This window comes from Ochotona curzoniae, unplaced genomic scaffold (assembly GCF_017591425.1).
Source record: "Ochotona curzoniae isolate NIBS_2020 unplaced genomic scaffold, NIBS_Ocur_1.0 contig_2688, whole genome shotgun sequence".
Taxonomy (NCBI): domain Eukaryota; kingdom Metazoa; phylum Chordata; class Mammalia; order Lagomorpha; family Ochotonidae; genus Ochotona; species Ochotona curzoniae.
In genome coordinates, this window is record NW_024465553.1 from 22,797,937 (window position 1) to 22,817,647 (window position 19,711).

Below are 19,711 nucleotides of genomic sequence, written 5' to 3' on the forward strand. Positions count from 1 at the left end.
TAATTTTGCTAATTACCAGAAATTATAAGGGATTATTTTGGATTATAAATTGTATCCTTATAAATCAACCATCCCATATTGGCATGAGGTATGAAATTAAAGACAACCTAGAGTGAGAAACAAATCTGAAATCCTCAGGGGTTGAAAACTGATGGTAATTTGCACATGATGGCTTTAAGAGGCCTCAGATTTGGCACTCAACTTTCTGTTGCCATCTATTTTTTTTACTGTTCCTTGGCTAAATCCAGAACAGAGTGTTTGATATCACAATGAGAAGACGGGGCCAGTGTTATAGTGTTGCAGGTCAAGCCACTGCTTGTGATGCCACATCCCATGTAGGTGCCCATTTGTGTCCCAGCTACTTCACTCGCAATCCAGCTGCCTACTAATAGCCTGGGAAAAGAAGTGAAAGATGGGCCAAATGTTTGTTCCACTGCCACCCATATAGAAGACCCAGATGAAGCGCCTGGCTTAGGGGTGGCCCATTTTGGCCATCTAGGGAGTGAATCAGCAGCTGGAAGCATGGTGAGGGGTGTAGGGAGGGGGTATGTTCCTTTCACTGTAACTCTGATTTTCAAGATAACTCTTTAAAATGAAAAAGATGAACAAGACATAGTCCTGATGAATAGCTGAGTTAACCAATAATGGCAATATAGTTCATTTAGTATTATGATAGAAGTGACCCTTATGCAGGGTTTCCAATGTGACCATGCATTAGAATTTTACAATGAAACTTTTAAATAATATAGTTGATTTAGCTGCATGCACCAAAGATCATGATTTAACTAATCTGAGGAGGGATCTAGGTTGTTTAAAGACTTTTTCAAAGCCCACCAGAGAATTCTTTTTTGCAGCTAGGATTGAAATTTAATAGGATAGGAGGACACCAAGCTCAGTTCTTAAGAAAGTCAAGCAATAGTCAAGCAGAAAAGGAGAGCTTCAGCTGTCTACAATAGCAAAGACATCGAAACAACCCAGATGCCCATGAAAACACAAACAGATAAAGAAACTGTGGTACATCTGCCTCATGGAATACTACTCAGTCATTAAAAAGAATGAGACTCTACCATTGGCACAAAATGGTCCCAACTAGAGGTCATTTATGCTCAGTGAAATAAGCCAATCCCCAAATGACAAATGCCATATGTTCTCTCTGATATAAGGCAACCATCATACAAAATACAAGTTAAATAGATACATAGGTACACACATATTATATACATATATGCTCATAGATGAACAATATAATGGAGAATAACATGGAAGTGAAAATATGTTACAGTATGTATCTCTAACTTTCAATAAAATTGTTAAAAAAAATGTTGACAGTAGGATATTAAACTTTCTACCATTGACTACAATGCCACAATATACCTAGCAGAACGTTTGACTTGTGACTGTTGATGAAGGACTATACTATTGTAATCACATGGGAAAATCAGTGTGTCGGGGGGGGTGTTAAGAGGGAGAATCCCTGTGCCTATGGAACTGTATCATGAAAAAAAATTATATATGCTTATGCAGCTATGGTAATCTAGTTGGAAAAGAAGCTTAAACCAAAACAGTAGTACTTGGAAGGTAGACTAGATTACTAAGAAGAGTTGGATGCTATTCATGATAAAGGAAGAACAGTCTTACAACATACCTTTCCTTATTTTGTACTTACTTTTGCTCATTTGATGCATCTGTCTAGAATTAAATACTTCAGAGGTGGAGAAAAACTCCTTTTTTACAAAAGTGTTAACAAATCCCAATGTGGATTGAATCTAGTCTTTTAAAACCCAAAAGTGACCAAAGTAGAGGCTGTTTACAATCCCTAAATGACTGACATGCTTAAGGCCAGGCATCCAACGTTTCCACCCAGATTTGTGATGGAAGAGAGGGAAAACAGCACTAATGCAAAGGTTTGAGAGATTTTAATGAACACAAATGGCTGTGCTAGTCTTTAAATCTGTCCAAAGCAAATGGAGTCAAAGTCTTCTAATCCTTCAGAGCTTCATCTGGCAGTGACCTCAGAAAAAAGAGCCTTCCTCCTATATCATCCAACTGACTTCCTTTAGACCCCTGCTCTTCTGAGTAGGACTTTGATCCCAGGATTCTCTAGATGATAAGAAAATAACAAACAAAAAAGGTAAAACTTTGAGTGTCCTGACAGTCAACTTGGCAATACCTCTATAAAATATTAAATTAGCATGTAGGCTAGCAAATGTATTCTAAAAATCTATTTAGGGGTTTGATTGTTTTAATACAAAAAAAAAGTTCTTACCACATTGGGGTCATGTCTGCCAGTAACTGTTCTGTCCATAGTTGTGGTCCCCTTTGTACCTGATGAAAAACATTAGGAAAATGAGGGCTTTTGTTGATGGGGATGGGGAGGCCTATTTTGAGTTATATGGCTATTACATTCATCACAGCATACTTGTGATGTGAATTTTCTAATTATCCTTTCAGAAAAAAACTTTATTAAATAATATTTTTTAATTGGGGTGCTGGACTTCTTTTCTACTGAGAGCTTATAGTTAAATTATATTGACAGGTAGAGAGAGACAAAGCTCCCCTTAGTTGGTTCACTTCCCCAAATAACTGCAGTGGTCAAGGCCAAAGCCAGAGCTGAGAATTCACTGTACATCTCCCAGGAGGGTACCAATAACCTAATTACTTGAGTCATCACCACTGCTTTCCAGGGTCTTCATTCACATGAAAATGGAGCTAGGGATGACGCTAATTATCAAACCCAGGCACCCAGACTTGAGATGTAGGATTTCATATCCACAACCCCACCTTTAACCCATTATAAATTTTAAATAAAAGAATGGTAAATCATGTGCCTATATACACACCCTCAGAAAACCCAGCTCTGTATTCTACAACAATGATCAATGGTGAATAACAAAAACAAAAGATAAAAGCAGGGATGGAGGAATAGAGGGAGAGAGAATGACTGGCACAAGTTGAGCGGGAAAGGGGAAGTAAAAAGAAGAAAGTTGAAGAATTGTAGGGTAGGCTCTGTGGTTTGTCTTAACAGTTGCCCAACTCAAATATAGAGACCCCCCACTCCCAGTTAAACTTGAACTTCATTGTCAAATAATTTCAGACAAAATCTGGAACACAGCTGTACTAAAAATTCTGTTGTTTATCTGAAATTCAAATTCAGCTGGGGATCTTTTTGTTCAGTACCTAGGTAAACTAGACAGCTCACTATTTTATGAGTGTGTGACATGAACAAATTACAGGATCTATTGTCAGCCACTAAATTAATCCTGGAGGTGGGCATTTAGATGGTTCAGATGCCATGTCCACCTTGGAGTAGCTGGGTCTCTAGCTTGTGATTCCACCTTCTTACTAATGCAGACTCTGGGAGGCCACATTCATGGCTCAAGTCATCAAAACTCTGACACCCACATTGAAGACCTAGACTGAGCTTTTTTTTTTTAATCTTTGCCTCCCTGAGTCTCAAAAATATTTTTGCTTAAATACCTTAAGATTAAGAAAGGTACAGTTTATTTTTTGTTTTAATTTATATATTTAGGGGGAAACTTTTTGTATTTTTACAAAAACATTTTTATTGGAAAGGCAGATTTACAAAGAGAAGGAGAGACAGAAAGATCTGTTTGCTCCCCAAGTGGCCATAATGGCCAGAACTAAGCCAATCTGTAGATAGGATGCAGGAGCCTCTTCCAGGTCTCCCACATTGGTGCAGGGTCCCAAGGCTTTGGACCATCCCCTACTGCATTCCTAGGCCACAAACAGGGAGCTGGGTGGGAAGTGGAGCAGCTGGGACAGGAACCATTACCCATTTGGGATCCTGGAACCTGCAAGGCAAGGATTTAGCCACTGAACCATTGCACCAGGCCTAGAAAAATTTGGATTCTCCCCTTGTAATTATGTGACACTTTATAGGAAGAGAGTGACTTAGCTCCGAAATTAGCTTCATAACATACCAATGCCTAAACCTGACCTTAATATTGAGAAGGCTCAGATGGCCTCCAAGTTTAAAAAAGTCCGTGCTTGAGAGCAATGTTTATCAAGGTCCTAGATTGGAGGTAGCTGCAGTTTTCCGCCCCTGCCTTCCAACATTTTGGCTTGACACTACTATTTTCGTTTCAGCAGCACCTGCTGAAGTGTATTTTAGCCATGAGGAAGAGTAATGCTAAAAGAAAGGAAAGGTTAAAACCAGGAAGAATGCATTACCTTCAGAACAGACGCAGTTATACAGTAAATAAGAGTATTCATTTCCCACCTCCCTGAGCTTTAATTTGAATTGAAAAATGTAGCAAGCATAATATTCGTGTCAAACCTCCTAGTTCTTCTCAAAAGAATTCAAGGAAATGCTAAGAGGTTGTGGCTTGGCAGTGAGTGCTGTTGAGGGAGGAGAAAAATACAGCTGTCAAAGTCAAACATCACAAGTTATAGTGTTATTGAAGATAAATCTCCTTAAACAGCAGCAGGTATAGTGGGGAATTCAGCTAAATATAGAGAATGTTTGTGCCTCTGCACTCTAAGATAGGTGACAGCCAAAGGTCACAAATTGTCCTCTTAACTCTATAGAAGCCAAGGATATGTGCCATTTTCCCATGAGTCAAGTTGCAGTTTTACCCTGGGGGAGAAACAAGGCTTTCAAAAATGACCTGAAGACCAAAAGATCTACACCCAGGTGTAAATAACACAAAAATGTTTTTTCTCTTCTAGAAGACTAGGTGAGGCAGTCTGCTAAGCAATGGTAATGTGACATCTGGGCCTCAAGGGAATATGCAAGCAGGCATTGCTTATAGTGTAACAAAGTCAGTAAGATTAACACAGGCTTGCATTTTGCCGAATAAATAGATCACACCACCGGCAACCCAGCCAACCAGCACACAGGACAGAGGGAGGGAGGATTCTTTGCCAAAAACAGTGGTATAAACCCTCCTTGTACTTGGAAATGCCTTGAACAGAAGGGCTTATACCCTGATTTATTGGCAGATAAATGTTCAAAATTACATCCACCTTTTCTCTTAGATTTATGAAATCCAATTCTTTTGAATCTGGAGGAAAAGTAATACTATCTGAGGTTTAAGTATTTTAACTTCAAATAATCACCACCTTATGCAATTGCCTAATGCGTTTCTTACTTTCATGTCCCAATGGCTTGATTTATCTGTGGTACGAAAGAAAAGCGATCTTGAATAAAGATTGTGGAGGAAGTGGGCAGTGACTTTTCTGGAATGGAGGGAATATAGATCCAGAAGTAGAATAATAGGTAGAGCTTGTTCAGCAGAACTCCAAGTTTAATATGGTCTAATCAAGGCTGCCAGGGATACAGTTTAATATGGTCTAATCAAGGCTGCCAGGAGTACAGTTTGGTACCACAGAGTGTGGAACAAAACATTAATAGGATTTTTTCTTTCATTTGAAATATAAATATGGTACATTTTGTCCTGATGGCAGGAGAAGGCCAATGTCTCCCACAGCATTTCACGTTCCTAATTACTTATTTATGGACTTGAAGCCTGATGTGATTGGTGCCACCTACTGGGATAAATGCAGAAATACAAATCTCTCAATCTTTTGGAGACTTCTTTATTCGTGAACAAATGAACAGAGTACTGGTTTGGATTCAAAGCACAGCATTTAGAGATGGAAAAGGAATGAAAAAAGAATCACACACTTTTGCAACCTATTGTTACAATCTAGTCTAAGAAATGAACTTTGACTATATATTCAGTCTCCTGGCATCCGTGAGCTTGTTTCTGATTCTATAACATCTAGCCCATAGAATCGAGGTGAGGGTTATGTAAAGTGCTAGGTTTCCGATATGCTCTATAGTATAGTAAGATTAGGTTTGGATTTTGCTTTTGAGAGGAGAAACGGAGCATACATGTGCCAATCCAATACTTTACTTCTCACATGCCAGCCATTAGGAGAGCTGGGTCAACGCCTCATCTAGTAGCTGGAAACCCCGTTAAGTTCTTCTATGTGGGTAGCAAGGACCGAGATGTTGGAGCTGTCACAGCTGCCTCTGTACTGGATAGAAGCTGGAGCTGGGAGCCAGAACTGGGAACCGAACCCAGGACTCCACTGTCAGATACTGGCATCCTAACCAGAACACTGAATATTTATTTCCTTAATGGTGGTTAAAAAAAAAAAACTGAGACAAAACGATTTGCCCTGGTCAAATAACTGATATGTCTCAAAGCAGGACCTCCAACTCATGCACCTCACTCTAAACTGAATGCTTTTTCTGTTACATTGCTAGTTCCCAAAAGTTGGTGAAAAGTTGATAATTTTAGGTGGTAGCTAGAATAAATTGAGGAGGTGTTGGAACATAACACTAAATATTATTAAAAAAAACAGAGAAAATTATTTCATAATTCATTCAAATTCAACGGAATCAAAGAGAAGATTTTAATTTAGCACTGGTTTTCTTTAAATTAGTCTGTTTGGGCCCAGAGCCGTAGCCTAGGGGCTAAAGTGTTCACTTTGCATGCACCAGATTCCCATATGGGCACTGGTTCCTATCCCAGCAGCCCCACTTCCCATCCAGCTCCCTGCTTGTGACCTGAAAAAGCAGTTGAGGACAGCCCAGAGCCTTGGGACCCTGCACCCAACATGGGAGACTCGTAAGAGGCTCCTGGCTTCAGATTGGTACAACTCTGTTGTGACAGTTTAGGGGGTGAATCATCTGACAGAAGATCTTCCTCTCTGTTTCTCCTCCTCTCTGTGTATCTGACTTTCCAATAAAATTTAACAAAAAGTCTGTCTTGCTAAATGTACTTCTTCATAAAGACAAAATAGGTTTCAAGCTTCTACACTTTCTATCCATTTAGCTTTTCTCACTTTCTTTTTGTATGTTTATTCTATTTTTTTTTTCCTGTTATGGCCAAGTGTATATATTTTTTCACTTAAGATGCTCTTACAGGACCTGGCATGGTCACCTAGTGGCTAACATCCTCCCCTTGCATGCGCCAGAATCCCATATGGGCACCAGTTGGGATTGCTCCACTTTCCTTCCGGCTCTCTGCTTGTTGCCTGGGAATGCAGAGGAGGACAGCCCAGAGCCGTGGTACCCTGTGAGAGAGACTCAGAAGAAGTTTCTGGCTTTAGGTCAGCTCAGCTCATTGCGGTTATTGGGGAGTGAACCAGTGGATGGAAGGATGAAAGATTTTTCTCTCTTTCTCTTCTTCTCTGTAAATCTGTCTTTCCAATAAAAATAAATCTTTAAAAAAGATTACAGGAGCAGACATTTGATCTAGAGGTTAGGAGGCCCACAGCATATATTATTGTGCTGGATTCAGGTCCTGGCTCCACTTTTGAGTCCAGCTTCTTGCTGTTGAGCATCCAAAAAAAGAAAAATTGGCAAGTGTTGCCTGATATGGTTGGGTTCAGCTATTAAAAAAAAAATCCTCTGAGAATGATCAAAAGTCAGAAATAGAAAAGAACCACAAGCTACTGGAGGGAAGCCTCTGTATTTTTTTTTCATTCCATATTCATGCTAGTATTAAAGCAAAAAACAGATATAAAGCCTGTATTTCTGCTCACTTTCCCATAATTTTTTTTCTAGGAAACTCTGATGCCTAGTCCTAATGTAACTTATATGTAAGTCTTGCATTTAATGGTTCTGGAGGTGCAAGGTTTAGGGCCGATTCCCTCTAGAGCTCTAACGTGGCATAGGGCCTCACATTTCAAGAGACAAAGAACAGCAGTGTGTCTATGTGTTCTGTTTCTTTATGGGGGAATTCAAACCAAATTTATAGTCCACCTCTAGCAACTATAAACTACTTCCATTGTGCTACTTCATGTATTTACCTGGCTACAGTTTATTTTCCTTATCCCTTGATTTGCTCATCTATTTATTTCATCTACATTTCATTTTTTTTCTTTATTTGAAAGGTGAACAGACAATGATCTTCCATTCCCTGGTTCATTCCTTGAATGCCTGCAACAGTTGGGAGGGTACCTTGCTGAAGCCAGGTCCCATGTGAGTGGCAGGAAACCAACCACCTGAGCCTTCATCCACTACCCATCCCCCTGACTCCCAGGGCATCAGCAGGTTCATGAAAAATCTGTATTCACACACACAAGAGAAGCTCTTGAAAAGCATTAAAAAATGTGGATTTCAAAAATTGTTTCCATAAAAATAAGCCTTTTAGCTCCTTTTCTATGAACTTCTTGAAGTACTCTTATAGACAATTCAGATACATAAATACTTGAAAATTGTTTTCCTGCCTTTCAGAGCCACTCATTTACTCTATATTTTATGGGGAAAATAATATGATTTCCTTCAGTGATGCTACAAAATTTTGGGGTGATAGCTGTGAAACTCCCAGAAGAACAAGGGATGATAAAATTCACAAGCTTTTGTGAAATGTCTCTGAGGTAGTGGAATCAATTCCAACAATATTCATGAGATCAAAGAACTGTTAATTCTTAGTAAAAGAGGAAAAATGAAAAGTGAACCAATATACATAGTAGTTCGTCTTTACAAAGGAAAACAATTTTCTCCATAGAGAATCTTTACCTTGGTATGACAGCTCCTTAGTAATAACAATAATGATGACAGTGAAAAAACCTCTAACATTTAACTTTCTGTTTCCAGGCGTGATATTGCTTGCTTATAAGTAATACAATATCTGATGTAAAACAAGCCAAACAAAACCGCAAACTGCATATTGATGACGCTGTACGTACCTTGGAACCCTGGAAGATTTAAAAATGCTTGCTTTGGCTCAAAATTTTGCTGTAAGTATAGTGATAATTTCAGGTCATTGGCCTTTTGATAGTTCTTTAAGGCTTCAATTCTCAGCTCAATCACTTTGCCGTGAAAGTCATTCTGAAAGAGGACATTTTAAAAAAATTACATAGTATTGATCTTTAAATTTAGTGTTACCTGAATATTCTTCTATCAAAAGTAAAACATAAGGGCTGACACTATGACTCAACTGGATAATCCTCTGCTTGCAAGCATGAGCATCCCATTATGAGTACCAGTTCGTGTCCTAGCTGCTCTGCTTCCAGTCCAGTTCCCTGCTTGTGGCATAGGAAAGCAAAGGAGGATGGTCTAAACCCTTGGGATCCTATATCCATGTGAAAGACCTGGAAGAAGCTCCTGGTTCCTGGTTTCAGATTGGCTCAGTTCTAGCCGTTGTGGCCAGTGGGGGAGTGAACCAGCAGATGAAAGATCTTTCGGTCTGTCTCTGTAAAACTGCCTTTCCAATGAAAACAAATAGATGTTTGTTTTTTTTTTTTAAGTTGGTCTATAATGGCTGGGTAGAAGTCAGCATTTAGTGGAGTGGTTAATATTCTACTTGATACGTATACTTTCTACTTCAGAATGCCCATATTTGAGTCCTGGCTCCAGCTCTGCCTTGAGCTTCCTGTTAATGCAGACTCTGGGAGGTGGGATAGAATGGCCTTGGTATTTGAGTTGCTACCACTGATGTGGGTGTCCTGGATGGAATTCTAGCCTTCTGGCTTCTACCTGGACCGGCCTCAGATGTTATGAACTTTTTGGGAAATGAATCAGCAAGAGAAAGATCTTGTGATGTCACTGTCCATTCTGCCTTTCAAATAAATAATTAAGTAAAAAAAAAGTTAAAGGCTTGGATAAAGTTTTTGTGCCCCATTTCAAGCAGAATAAAAATCAAGAACCTAAGAAGAAATACTGTCTCTTCTAAATTACTCATGGTGGAGCCAGAGATGGATTTGTTTTGCCATTTGCTGATCACACATTTGGTTTAGCCAGATGAGTGGTAAATAGGATGAAAGGATTTGTCATAACAGTGTGAAGCTAAAAGTGGCTATTTGTATGCATGATCTCATATCAGGCTTGGAAGACCTTAGTACCTGGTGGATGTTGGCTTGTTCCTGATGCTTGACCCACTCCATTTTCCTCTGTTGCTTTTCCTGGTGGAAGAAAGAGCCTCTAGGTGACAAAGTAAATCAAGATCAGAAATCAGTTTCCTTCAAATGCTGAAAATATTTTATAAAATTATGATGTCATAAATTGACTATTAAATCAATTTCAACTATACAATTCTTGGGGCCAGGGTTGTGGAGCAGTAAGTTAAATGACTGCTTCTGACATCAGTATTCAATATCAAAGGATCAGTTCAAGTTCAGGGTGTTTCTTACTTCCAATCCTGCTCCCTGCTAATGCTCCTGAAAAAGTAATGGAGGATGTCCCAGGTATTTGATATTCTGGATTCCTGGCTTTGGTCTGGCCCAGTCTCGACCATTGCAGCTATTTGGGAAGTGAACCAGTGAATGGAAGAACTCTCTTTCAGCTTTTCAACAAAAATAAATCTATAAACAATAGAAAACAAAAAACCCTATACAATTATCTTAATTGGCCTCATCTACACAATCCATTCTCTAAAAGGTAAATGAATTGTGAAATCAATAGGATCATTTTATGTGAATGAGTTGCTTGCTAGAAGATGAGATATAAACAAAATACTTCCAAATAAATTTTCAAAGATGCTGGCATTTTTTGCTATTGTGGAGTTGTCATTGTTTGTGTAATGTCTCTTACTTTAAACGTAATTTTCCATGAAGTTATGATGTCAGTCTAACTGAAATACAGTATCCTAGGGATAGCAGATATAAAAATTTGCGTTGAATCAGGAGCATACCATAGTTTAAGCTGATACTGCTGCCTTAAAGTTTTCTAATTTATGAGCTCTAAGAGCTACTAGTATTCAAAATGGTTGTATTACCTTCTTTATCTCCTTCACTTTTTCTGCAAATAATATCTCCAGTTCATTCTTGGTCCTCCTTGGTGGTAAGGGGGACTTGGATGCCTAGGACAAAAAAAGAAAGCCCAGGGAATGGGAGGTCCCAGGAAGGTCCCAGGAAGGAAGTGTTATGACTCAGCAAACGGACACGACACACCCCTAGTTGAGTAGCCCAGATGCTACCTGTTAGCATCCAAAATTAGTCCTGATTGTCCACAGCGTGGTTCCTGCTACATGATATCAACCGTCTTGAAATTTTCAACACATGAATTCACTTACATTTTCATCCTCAAAATCTTCCTTGGTTTTTATCTGTGGTGCTTTCTGTTGATCACGGAGTTCTTCTTTCTCAAATGTCTGTGGAGGACATTTTGGCAAAGGTTTAAATTAGTGAGCGTTAATGAGAGCAGTGGAAAACCAAAATGGGTCAAGGCTTTTGGTTCCTGCCAGTCAGCAACTTCTCAAGGCCTGACAGGGAAAAGTGAACTCCCAAATGAACCCTTCTATTTGCTCTCTCAAATGAACCTTCTGATAATGGAAGCCATTAAGTCAACTTTATTATATGATACTCTAAACCACTTACTACAGTACTTGCTTCACTCTACTACATTACATTTAACCCTAATGACTATTTGAGAATTTTTTGATTTGTATTTTGTAGATGAGAGAACTGAGACCTGTAGAGCTGTGAAAAAAAGGTGCAGACCTAGAATATATACTTACATATCTATCTTACCTAAGTTTTAAAAAATTGACTTATTTATCTTTTATTTGAGAGGCAGAGAGACACCCTAGGAGAGGCAGAAACAGAGACAGATGAAATGGTGTATTCCCCAAATGCTTGCAATAGCTGAAATTGGACCAGACCAAAGTCAGGAGCCTGGAATTCAATCTGGGTCTCCCATGTGGATCACAGCGACTCACGGACTTGAGCCATTGCCTGCTGCTCCCCAGGGTGTGCTGTAGCAGGAATCTGGAGTCCGAAGCAGAGTCAGGACTCAAACCCAGGCACCCTGACAGTGCTGCTGGCATCCAGAGTGGCATCTTAACTGCTGTGCCAAAGACCTGCTCCCAGAGCTGGTATTTCAGCCACATCTGTCTGACTCTGAAGCTGGAGTTCTTAGTCTCTAGGCAAGTTGCTCTTTGCTTCTCCCTGTCTGAGAAAAGCAAGGGCACTCAGAAAGCTTGCAGCAAGAAAGATAGGAAGATAAAACAAAGTTCCTATTAATTTTTTAAGATTTATTTTTATTGTAAGGTGAGATATACAGATAGGAGGAGAGACAAAGAGACAGATCTTCTATCTGCCGATTCACTCCCCAAGTGGCTGCAATGGCCGGAGGTGAGCTGATCTGAAGCCAGAAGGTTCTTCTAGGTCTCATATGTGGGTGCAGGGTCCCAAGGATTTGATCTGTGTTTCACTACTTTCCCAGGCCACAAGCAGGAAGCTGGATGGGAAGTGGGGCTACTAGGATACAAACCGGTACCCATATGGGATCCTGGGTGTGTAAGAAGAGGACTTTAGCCACTAGGCTATTGCATCAGTTCCCGCATTAATTTTTTTCAAGCCTCGCTGATTCGGTAGGGAAAGTTGGTCTTAAAATAAGATGGATGGACAATCCCTTGTACAAAGTCCTTAAGAGCTCTGGAGAAGGCTGATTTTGATATAGGAACTATGCTGGCACATTTCCTACTTGAGAACTAACATGGTCACTTCACAGAGGTGATCTGTAGCTGCCACTGACAACCAGAAACTGATCTTGGTACCAGACGCATGACTGGAATTTATCCTGATCATTTCTGGAAAAGTGAGTTGAAAAAAAAAAGGCAACCAGAAATCACATGGCACGTTTGTATCAGAAGACATAATCCACTCCTGCAGTGACAGAGTCTTTGAAAAAGCACTGTTATCTCAAGGACTTAGTCCACAAAGGAATTCCTCCCCTTATTCCCGGCTTCCCAGCAATAGCTTTAAGCAATGTAGCAATCATAGTAAAGTCATAGGGACATTAGAATTGGGTTTCATTGGTTCCTACATTCAACTTGAATTTATGGATTCTCTACTCTGTTTCGGCATCGTATTAGGTGCAAAGAGTTCGAAGTAATCAAAACATTGGAGGAATTTATATTCTAGAATGAAACAGGGAGATAAGACATGAGTTAAACATTAATAATTCAAAAATATAAGTTTATGAAAAGTTTATGAAAAAAAATAGTAGGTTGTGAAAGCTGTGGAGGGCACAAACAGAGTAGGAGGACTTCTCTGACATGGTGATATTTAAATTAAGGCCTGAAAGATGAGAATGAGCCAATCACAAAAAAATGACATTATAGGCAGAGGATAAAATAATAGGAAAGGCCTTAAGATAGAACAAAGCTTGGCACGTTTAAGGAACCATAGGTGATCAGTGTGTGGTTTTATATAAAGCAAGGGGAGGAATTCCAGGAGAGGAGATATGAAAAGTGAGCCAGATTGTACCACAATAATGAATGACTGACTACAAAGGCTTTTCATAAGAAGAGTAACATGTCCTGTTTTGTTAAGTGATAATTTTGGATGGTATGTGAAGAATAGATTGGAATGAGGCCGGGGCAGAAGCAAAGACATGAAAAATAAAAAAATGAAGGTGGGGGCCACCGGAAAGGAGGGTTCATCGCATTATCTTTAGGGCAATACTTTTGGGAGCTCCTTAGAAGCACACCTTGTTCCATAGCATCTCCATTTCTTTCCGAAGCATCTTGTTTTTCCTTTCCTGTGGGAGGGCAGAAAACCAAACAAACAGAAACATGTGTTTGTTCAGCTACCAGAGTGAAGTTGGAAGAAATTACTAAGACAATGGTGGGACAGGGATAATGGACATAGTAATCCACAGAGGAGGGCAATGAATGGCCTAGGCCAAAATCCAGGAACATGAGAGATAAGTTTGACAAAGTTAATGGCAAAAATGTTTTTAGCAAGCTATTATTTTAAAAAATAACTTTAATTACAGTGATTGTAAGCTGGTATTAAAACAAACGAGTTCCTAATTTATAAACATTTCTCCGGGGCTTAGCCCTACTAATATCTAATTTTATTTCTTTCCTTTTGCTTTCATGAGTATTTTCTATTCTTTCTGAAGTGTGAAGAGTTAAGCTGCTTGTATTCTTTAAACTCTAGATGAAAAAAAATTAAGTAAAAAAATTTTTTGCTAGCTAGTCTTGTTCTTTATATTCCATTTTACTTCTTTAGATCTCCTAAGACTGTCTAAACCAAGGAGATAAATGTGTTGGAGCATCACATGCTAGAAACACATCTTCTGCACCTGACAACAATGATGGAATTGAGTCCTTTGCAGGAGGCTGTTCCATAGACCATCTCCAACAGCTTACCAGGTTCTGTTTCATCTCCTCTGCTTCTTTGATGAGCTCCATGACTGGGGATTCATCAGACCCCTTTCCTGCCATGATCTGGCTCATGATCTGCAAACTAGAAGAGGGACATCATAAAACATACAGATCTCCAACATGGCAATATTCCACAGTGGAAAGACTGTCAATGAAGGCCATGATCTCTGGAGGTACAGAAGTTTCTTCTGGACATGCAAGGTCTATGTAAGTAGGATGCTTCTGTTCTTAATTGGCATTTTATTAGCTATCTACTCAGTAATGGATTTCATGCTCTTAAGTCTCCAACAGCTTTCCAATCCTTCAGAAATGTTTTGGGGTATGACTTCTGGAGAGAAAGGGGTGGTTCTTCCCTGTTAAAGGAAGAGGTTCAAGAACCTGATGTCTTCAGGATAAATATCAGAGTTATCTAGCTCCCCTGGCCATCCAGCTCCTCCTAATTCCCTTGATTCTCCAAATACAGACTTTTTAGTTTTGGGAAGAAACCACTAATTTTTTTATTCATAATATTTCTTTTTCTTATTATATTTTTGACAATCTTTACATAGTTAATTGGGGTAAAAAGATTCAAGGGGTATAGGAAAGTGGGTAAGACTATTATTTCCGTATTGTTTCTTTCATGTTTAAAGGGGGGCATTAAGGGAGAAGGCCCACCCAATTTCCCACCCTCCCCAGGTCCCGGATGTAGGGTGTGCTCCGAGGTTCTTGCTCAAGTGGAAACCACTAATATTTTTGTGGTAGTCCCTAGAGAATCAAAGCCATAAAGAAATTTCAAACAATGTTGTAATCAATACCAATTCTTTGTCTGTGTAAGAGGATATCCTTTAAAATTTATGTGGTGGGTGTTAGGCATTAAGATGCTTTGTTGGGATATCTACACCTCATGTCAGAATGTATGGGGTCCAGTCCCGACTCTGCTCCCAAATCCTGCTGTTTGTGTGTACCCTGGGAAGAAACTGGTAACTCCAGTGGTTGATTACTTGCCACTTACATGGAAGGCCCAAATGGAGTTCCTAGCTCTTAGCTTATGCCTGTGCAGGCCCCAGTTATTGTAGGCATTTAGGGAATGAACCATCAAGTAAGTTGTTCTACCTTCTGTCAATACTCTATCACAGGCATCTCAAGGAGCTTGGGGTTTTAGAGAACTGCAGAACAACATTCCTGAGACTAGAAAGGAATCAAATAATTGATAGGTTTAAGAGCAGTAAGAACTCTAGTAATTATGACATCAACTGCAATGTATTTTTAGAGTCTGGACCCCAATCCAGAGGGTTCCTTGGCTCAGAAAAAGAATCACGTTCACGTCTTGGCATTTAAAACAAGACTCATTTATGCTAAAGTGAGTCTACTAATATGAAAAAGGAAACAATCAGTGTAATCATGGTAGGCTTGGGTGACTAAAGGTTCTTACATGTTTCAGAGGTGGGTGCTTCAAGGGGGAAGACTAACAATTATAGCCTTGTGATGGGCTGAGTCACAGAATTACTAAAACAAAACAAAACAAAAAAACCCAGAAAATTCGTTGTGGACTGTTTTGGTGTCTAGAAATTCTTACCTTACTAAAGCTGAGGGTCCAACCTTTTCTTTAAAACAAACAAAGCCAGCAATTGTTATTAGCCATTGCCCATCCTATGGAGATAAATCTCGGGAGTCCTTCTAACTAGGAATCCTCACTGTGGAACCTTTACCTTCTCTGTTTTTCTTCCAAGTTGGACATCAACTTCTGGAATAAGAGGTTGTTCTTGTTTTCTAGAGGTTTTAGCATCTCAAGTAGTTCCTGCTTCCTTAGCTTTAAGTCCTCATTCAGTTCCTTCAAGTAGTTGTCATCTATTTTAGAACTTCTGTGGGAAGGGATATTAGCCAGGGATAATAAGGAAAGATCCTCATTTCCTTCTAGAATAGTTACCATTTAGCGTCTTTCCATCAGAAACTCACCTTTTTGAGGGCAAGTAAGATCCCGAAGAGCTTGCACCACTTGACATCTTGAACGCAAATGCTTACTCTATGAATAAAGAGGCCTTCTTGAAAATATGAGCCTTATTTTCCATCCAGTTAAGTCCTCATTTTTGTGCTGCTGTTCTTAAAACGCCTGTTGCATTGGACTGATTTTAGCAGCAGCTTGAGGTCACAATGGCCCACAGCATCAGCAGGTATTCTACACAACTCCAACATCAATGACACATTGTTGTCTAAAAACACTAGCTACGCCCAATCAATTCTTGTCTTAGCCTTACTCAAATCCCAAAACTCTAATTTTTAAGTCTTGAATTGAATAAAATTGCAGCATGTTTGTGTTATGGCATTCCTATTGTGTTAGAAAAGCGTAGCTTATAAAAAAATTAACTCATTGACACTGTGATGGACAACCCTATGGGGAATGCCTATTATCTATAGGGCAGACCACTGTAGTCTATCAATGAAGGAAAGAGAAAGACAAAAGAATCTACCTTCTGGAGATCTTAGGATTAAGGGATATTTCTTTAAAAAATTTTTTTGTACAATTTAGTTGACAGTGGGCTCACCCCCTCCCCCAAGATTCCCCCCTCCACTCTGTTTTCCCCTCTAGGTTCATAATGTGTGTCCATCGTGAATTTTCCCAAGTTAAGGGATATTTCTAAATGACATTTAAGTAAATAGAGGTTAAAATGGTAAAGATAAGATGAACTAAGCAATTAATCCTTAAAACATGTTTGAGAATAATGTTAAGGTAAAAAAATATCAAAAACATAACAAGAAGATATAATTTGGAAAGATCCATGTTGTCTCCATGTTCCTTCATAGCCAGGAAACCTGTAATTTTAGGATTATATTTCAAACTGATATTGCTTCTACTTTTCTCTTACATTAGAACTCTTCTTTAAAAAAATGTCTGGATCTTGAAATCTTCATGATGTCATTTAGTGAGTAGACGTTATTCCGAAGAGTTAGTCATATGTATATTTTATGCCTTTATTTCTTTTGTTGAAAACTTTGTAAATTATTTGTTTATTGATTTGAGAAGGGGAAAGTGGGGGAGAAACTCCCATCTGTTGGTTCACTCCCCAGATGCCAACAATGGCTGGGTTTGGGGCTGGAGCAGGACTGATGCCAGGGACTGAATTGAATTATCTCTGACACATTCTTTCAGTGCAGTTTTAGAGTCATATTCTTAGGAAAGTTCTCAAATGTGAATTAAATCTTGTCAGAATCTCTTTTGCTGAGCGTTTCCAGCCAGTTCATAGGGCTGTTCTCCAAAATAATTATTACTCTCTTTTTGGAAAAATTAAAACGTAAGATACTGTAGTATAAATAATGCCACACTTATGTTGTTGGAACTTGGTTTGGATTTTGTTTTCGCTGTGAGAACTATAAACAGGTTACCAAATTCTCAGGCCTTTGTTTCTTCTCTTTAAAAATGGACTGAGAATGCTGATTTGATAGGCTTGTTGTGATCATGAGATATAATATCAGGTAAATTACATGGCTCATGCTATGTGGTTCACATTTCAATGAGGTTTATTTGGTTGGTTTGGGTTCCAGAATTCTTTTTTTTAAAAAAAGATTTATTTTATTTTTATTGGAAAGGCGGATATACAGAGAGCAGGAGAGGCAGAGAGGAAGATCTTCCGTCCGATGATTCACTCCCCAAGTGAGCGCAACGGCCTATGCTATGCCCATCTGAAGCCAGGAGCCTCTTCCGGGTCCCAAAGCTGTGGGCTGTCCTCAACTTCTTTCCCGGGCCACAGGCAGGGAGCGCCCATATGGGATCCCGGGTGTGCAAGGCGAGGACCTTAACCACTGCGCCATTGCGCCAGGCCCTGGGTTCCAGAATTCTTTAAGGCTTTAATTCAGCAATTAGATTTTTTTTTAAAAAGCTGATTTCTGTGATCATGATGAAGCTTCAATATCAGAGCTCTTGATTTACACAGATCTTTGAAAAAACCCCAGGATCTCATTTGTGTTTGTAAATTTATACTCTTCTTCCCTTCTTCACCATCTTCTCCTAGTTTCTTTTGAAAAAAGAGACTTTCTAAATGTGTATACTTACAAATATGCATGTTCCTACAGAACCTGGATCTTTCCCAGTTTAAAGAGGATATAAATTCCCCCTAAGTATCTTACACACTGAACTTTCTTTTTTTTTTTTTTATGGGCAGACATTGTGGTACAGAAGACACCACAGCCTGCTCTTCTAGGTATTTGGCGGGAGTGAAATTAGAGCTGGAGGATCTCTGTCTCTCTTTGATGCTCTTTCAAGTAAAGAAATATAACTGAACATTCTTAAAAACTTTTTAGACAGTCATTGCAAACATTTTCACTAAAAAAATACTTGCATGTGTCATTTCTAAGTTGCACACATTAGCAACCAGTATGAAATTAGAACAGTCCTACCATGTCAACCATAATTCACATTGGTTTCCCTAGGAATATCCATAAAAAGTTTATATCCATAAAAATTTCAGATTTAATGAGAGTGAGCAAACTCTTCAGAATTAAAAGAAGGAACTGGGTACACTAATTATTATTAATAGCAGCTGAAACTGTGTATATGGCAAGTGGCAGCAAATAGTAGAGGACAAAAATGGCATTGATCACTAAAGCATAACCTCTTTAAATTTCATATTCTGACATTTGGCTGGCAGGACTATGATAGAATTTTAAAACATTTAATGAGTAGGCAGCAACCCAACTCACCTTTCTTTCTGTCCTTGCTGTGAATGATTCAAACAGAAAGAACACTTACTATTCTGATGTGGCCTATACTGTAACCAATCAGCAACTTACATTTCTTCACATTCCAAAGCCCATGTCTTTAGCTTGGAATGTGGCTTCCGAGGACAAAGTTGACTTGTAATCATGTACACAGACATTATAGTGAAGAGCTTAGAAACAAAACCAAAATCAACCTTAAAAGGTAATAAATGGTGCACAGTATTATGCTCTGAACAGGGGCAGGAGAAAATGAAGCTGTGAATAACTGGTAAAAGTGGAAGAGAAGGACATTAGGTACTATTTTCTTGAAGTAGAAAGTTAGGTCATTTGTTGTTTGAGATGGTATGCTATGAACCTCTGATGAGTGATGACTAGAGATTGAGAGTAACACCCAGGCTGTGGAAGCGGAAACCAGCTGGGCAGGAGTGAAGTGACTGCCAACTAGAGCAATGGGTCAAGGTGAATTTGGAAATTGCAGGTTTTACATGGCACAAATCAGCAGCTGGACAGTTTTTCCCCAGAAGTAATTGACAAGCTAGAAGCAGCAGGAGAGAGAACAGATGGTTGTTTGACTCTGGGCTGGGACTTGGCAGAATGGATCAAAGCAGGAGTTCAAGAGTGCAAGAGAGCTGAGCACGCTAGGGAGAGCCTGTCAGGGGAAAAAATGAAGAAGGGGTTGGCTAAAGCAGGAGAAACCCAAGAAGGGGCTGAGACTGGAGTGTGTGTTTGTGTGGAGGGGGAAGGTAGAATAACAGAAATTACAGTTGACAAACATACTTCTTATGAAATAACTTGTGGAGCCTCGTCACCATTTAGATAAATTATAGTAGCAATTCATATGTTTTTTTCTGCTGTAAACTTTATACGTGTTGCTTCATCTCACTGCATAATATTCACTGCAATTCATGTGGTACCTCAAAATAGGC

The 19,711-nt window shown here is 39.2% G+C and overlaps 1 protein-coding gene across 3 annotated transcripts; it reads right to left on the bottom strand.

Moving 5' to 3' along the window:
- Positions 1-1,909: 1,909 nt before the first annotated feature.
- CCDC196 (coiled-coil domain containing 196) lies at positions 1,910-18,797 on the bottom strand. Of its 3 annotated transcripts, XM_040975637.1 has the most exons (11): positions 18,768-18,797; positions 16,029-16,182; positions 15,782-15,934; positions 14,079-14,175; positions 13,412-13,462; positions 10,992-11,069; positions 10,695-10,778; positions 9,823-9,882; positions 8,668-8,809; positions 2,267-2,325; positions 1,910-2,100 (listed from the first exon to the last, which is right to left on the bottom strand). In XM_040975637.1, exons 2-11 carry the CDS (start codon positions 16,073-16,075, stop codon positions 1,981-1,983), a joined length of 891 nt encoding a protein of 296 aa, XP_040831571.1. In that variant the 5' UTR covers positions 16,076-16,182; positions 18,768-18,797; the 3' UTR covers positions 1,910-1,980. The 3 variants fall into 3 exon arrangements, with proteins under 3 accessions (XP_040831571.1, XP_040831570.1, XP_040831572.1); XM_040975636.1 differs by lacking the exon at positions 18,768-18,797 and having other exon boundaries at positions 16,029-16,280; XM_040975638.1 differs by lacking the exons at positions 13,412-13,462; positions 18,768-18,797 and having other exon boundaries at positions 16,029-16,280.
- Positions 18,798-19,711: the final 914 nt, after the last annotated feature.

Coding starts and splice junctions, on each gene's coding strand:
- CCDC196 (XM_040975637.1), bottom strand. CDS start 16,075: ATGTCAAGTGGTGCAAGCTCTTCGGGATCTTACTTGCCCTCAAAAAG. Junction 9,883..10,694: donor AAGTGAAGGAGATAAAGAAG/GTAATACAACCA, acceptor TTCTTCCACCAG/GAAAAGCAACAGAGGAAAAT. Junction 2,101..2,266: donor GCAGACATGACCCCAATGTG/GTAAGAACTTTT, acceptor CTTATCATCTAG/AGAATCCTGGGATCAAAGTC.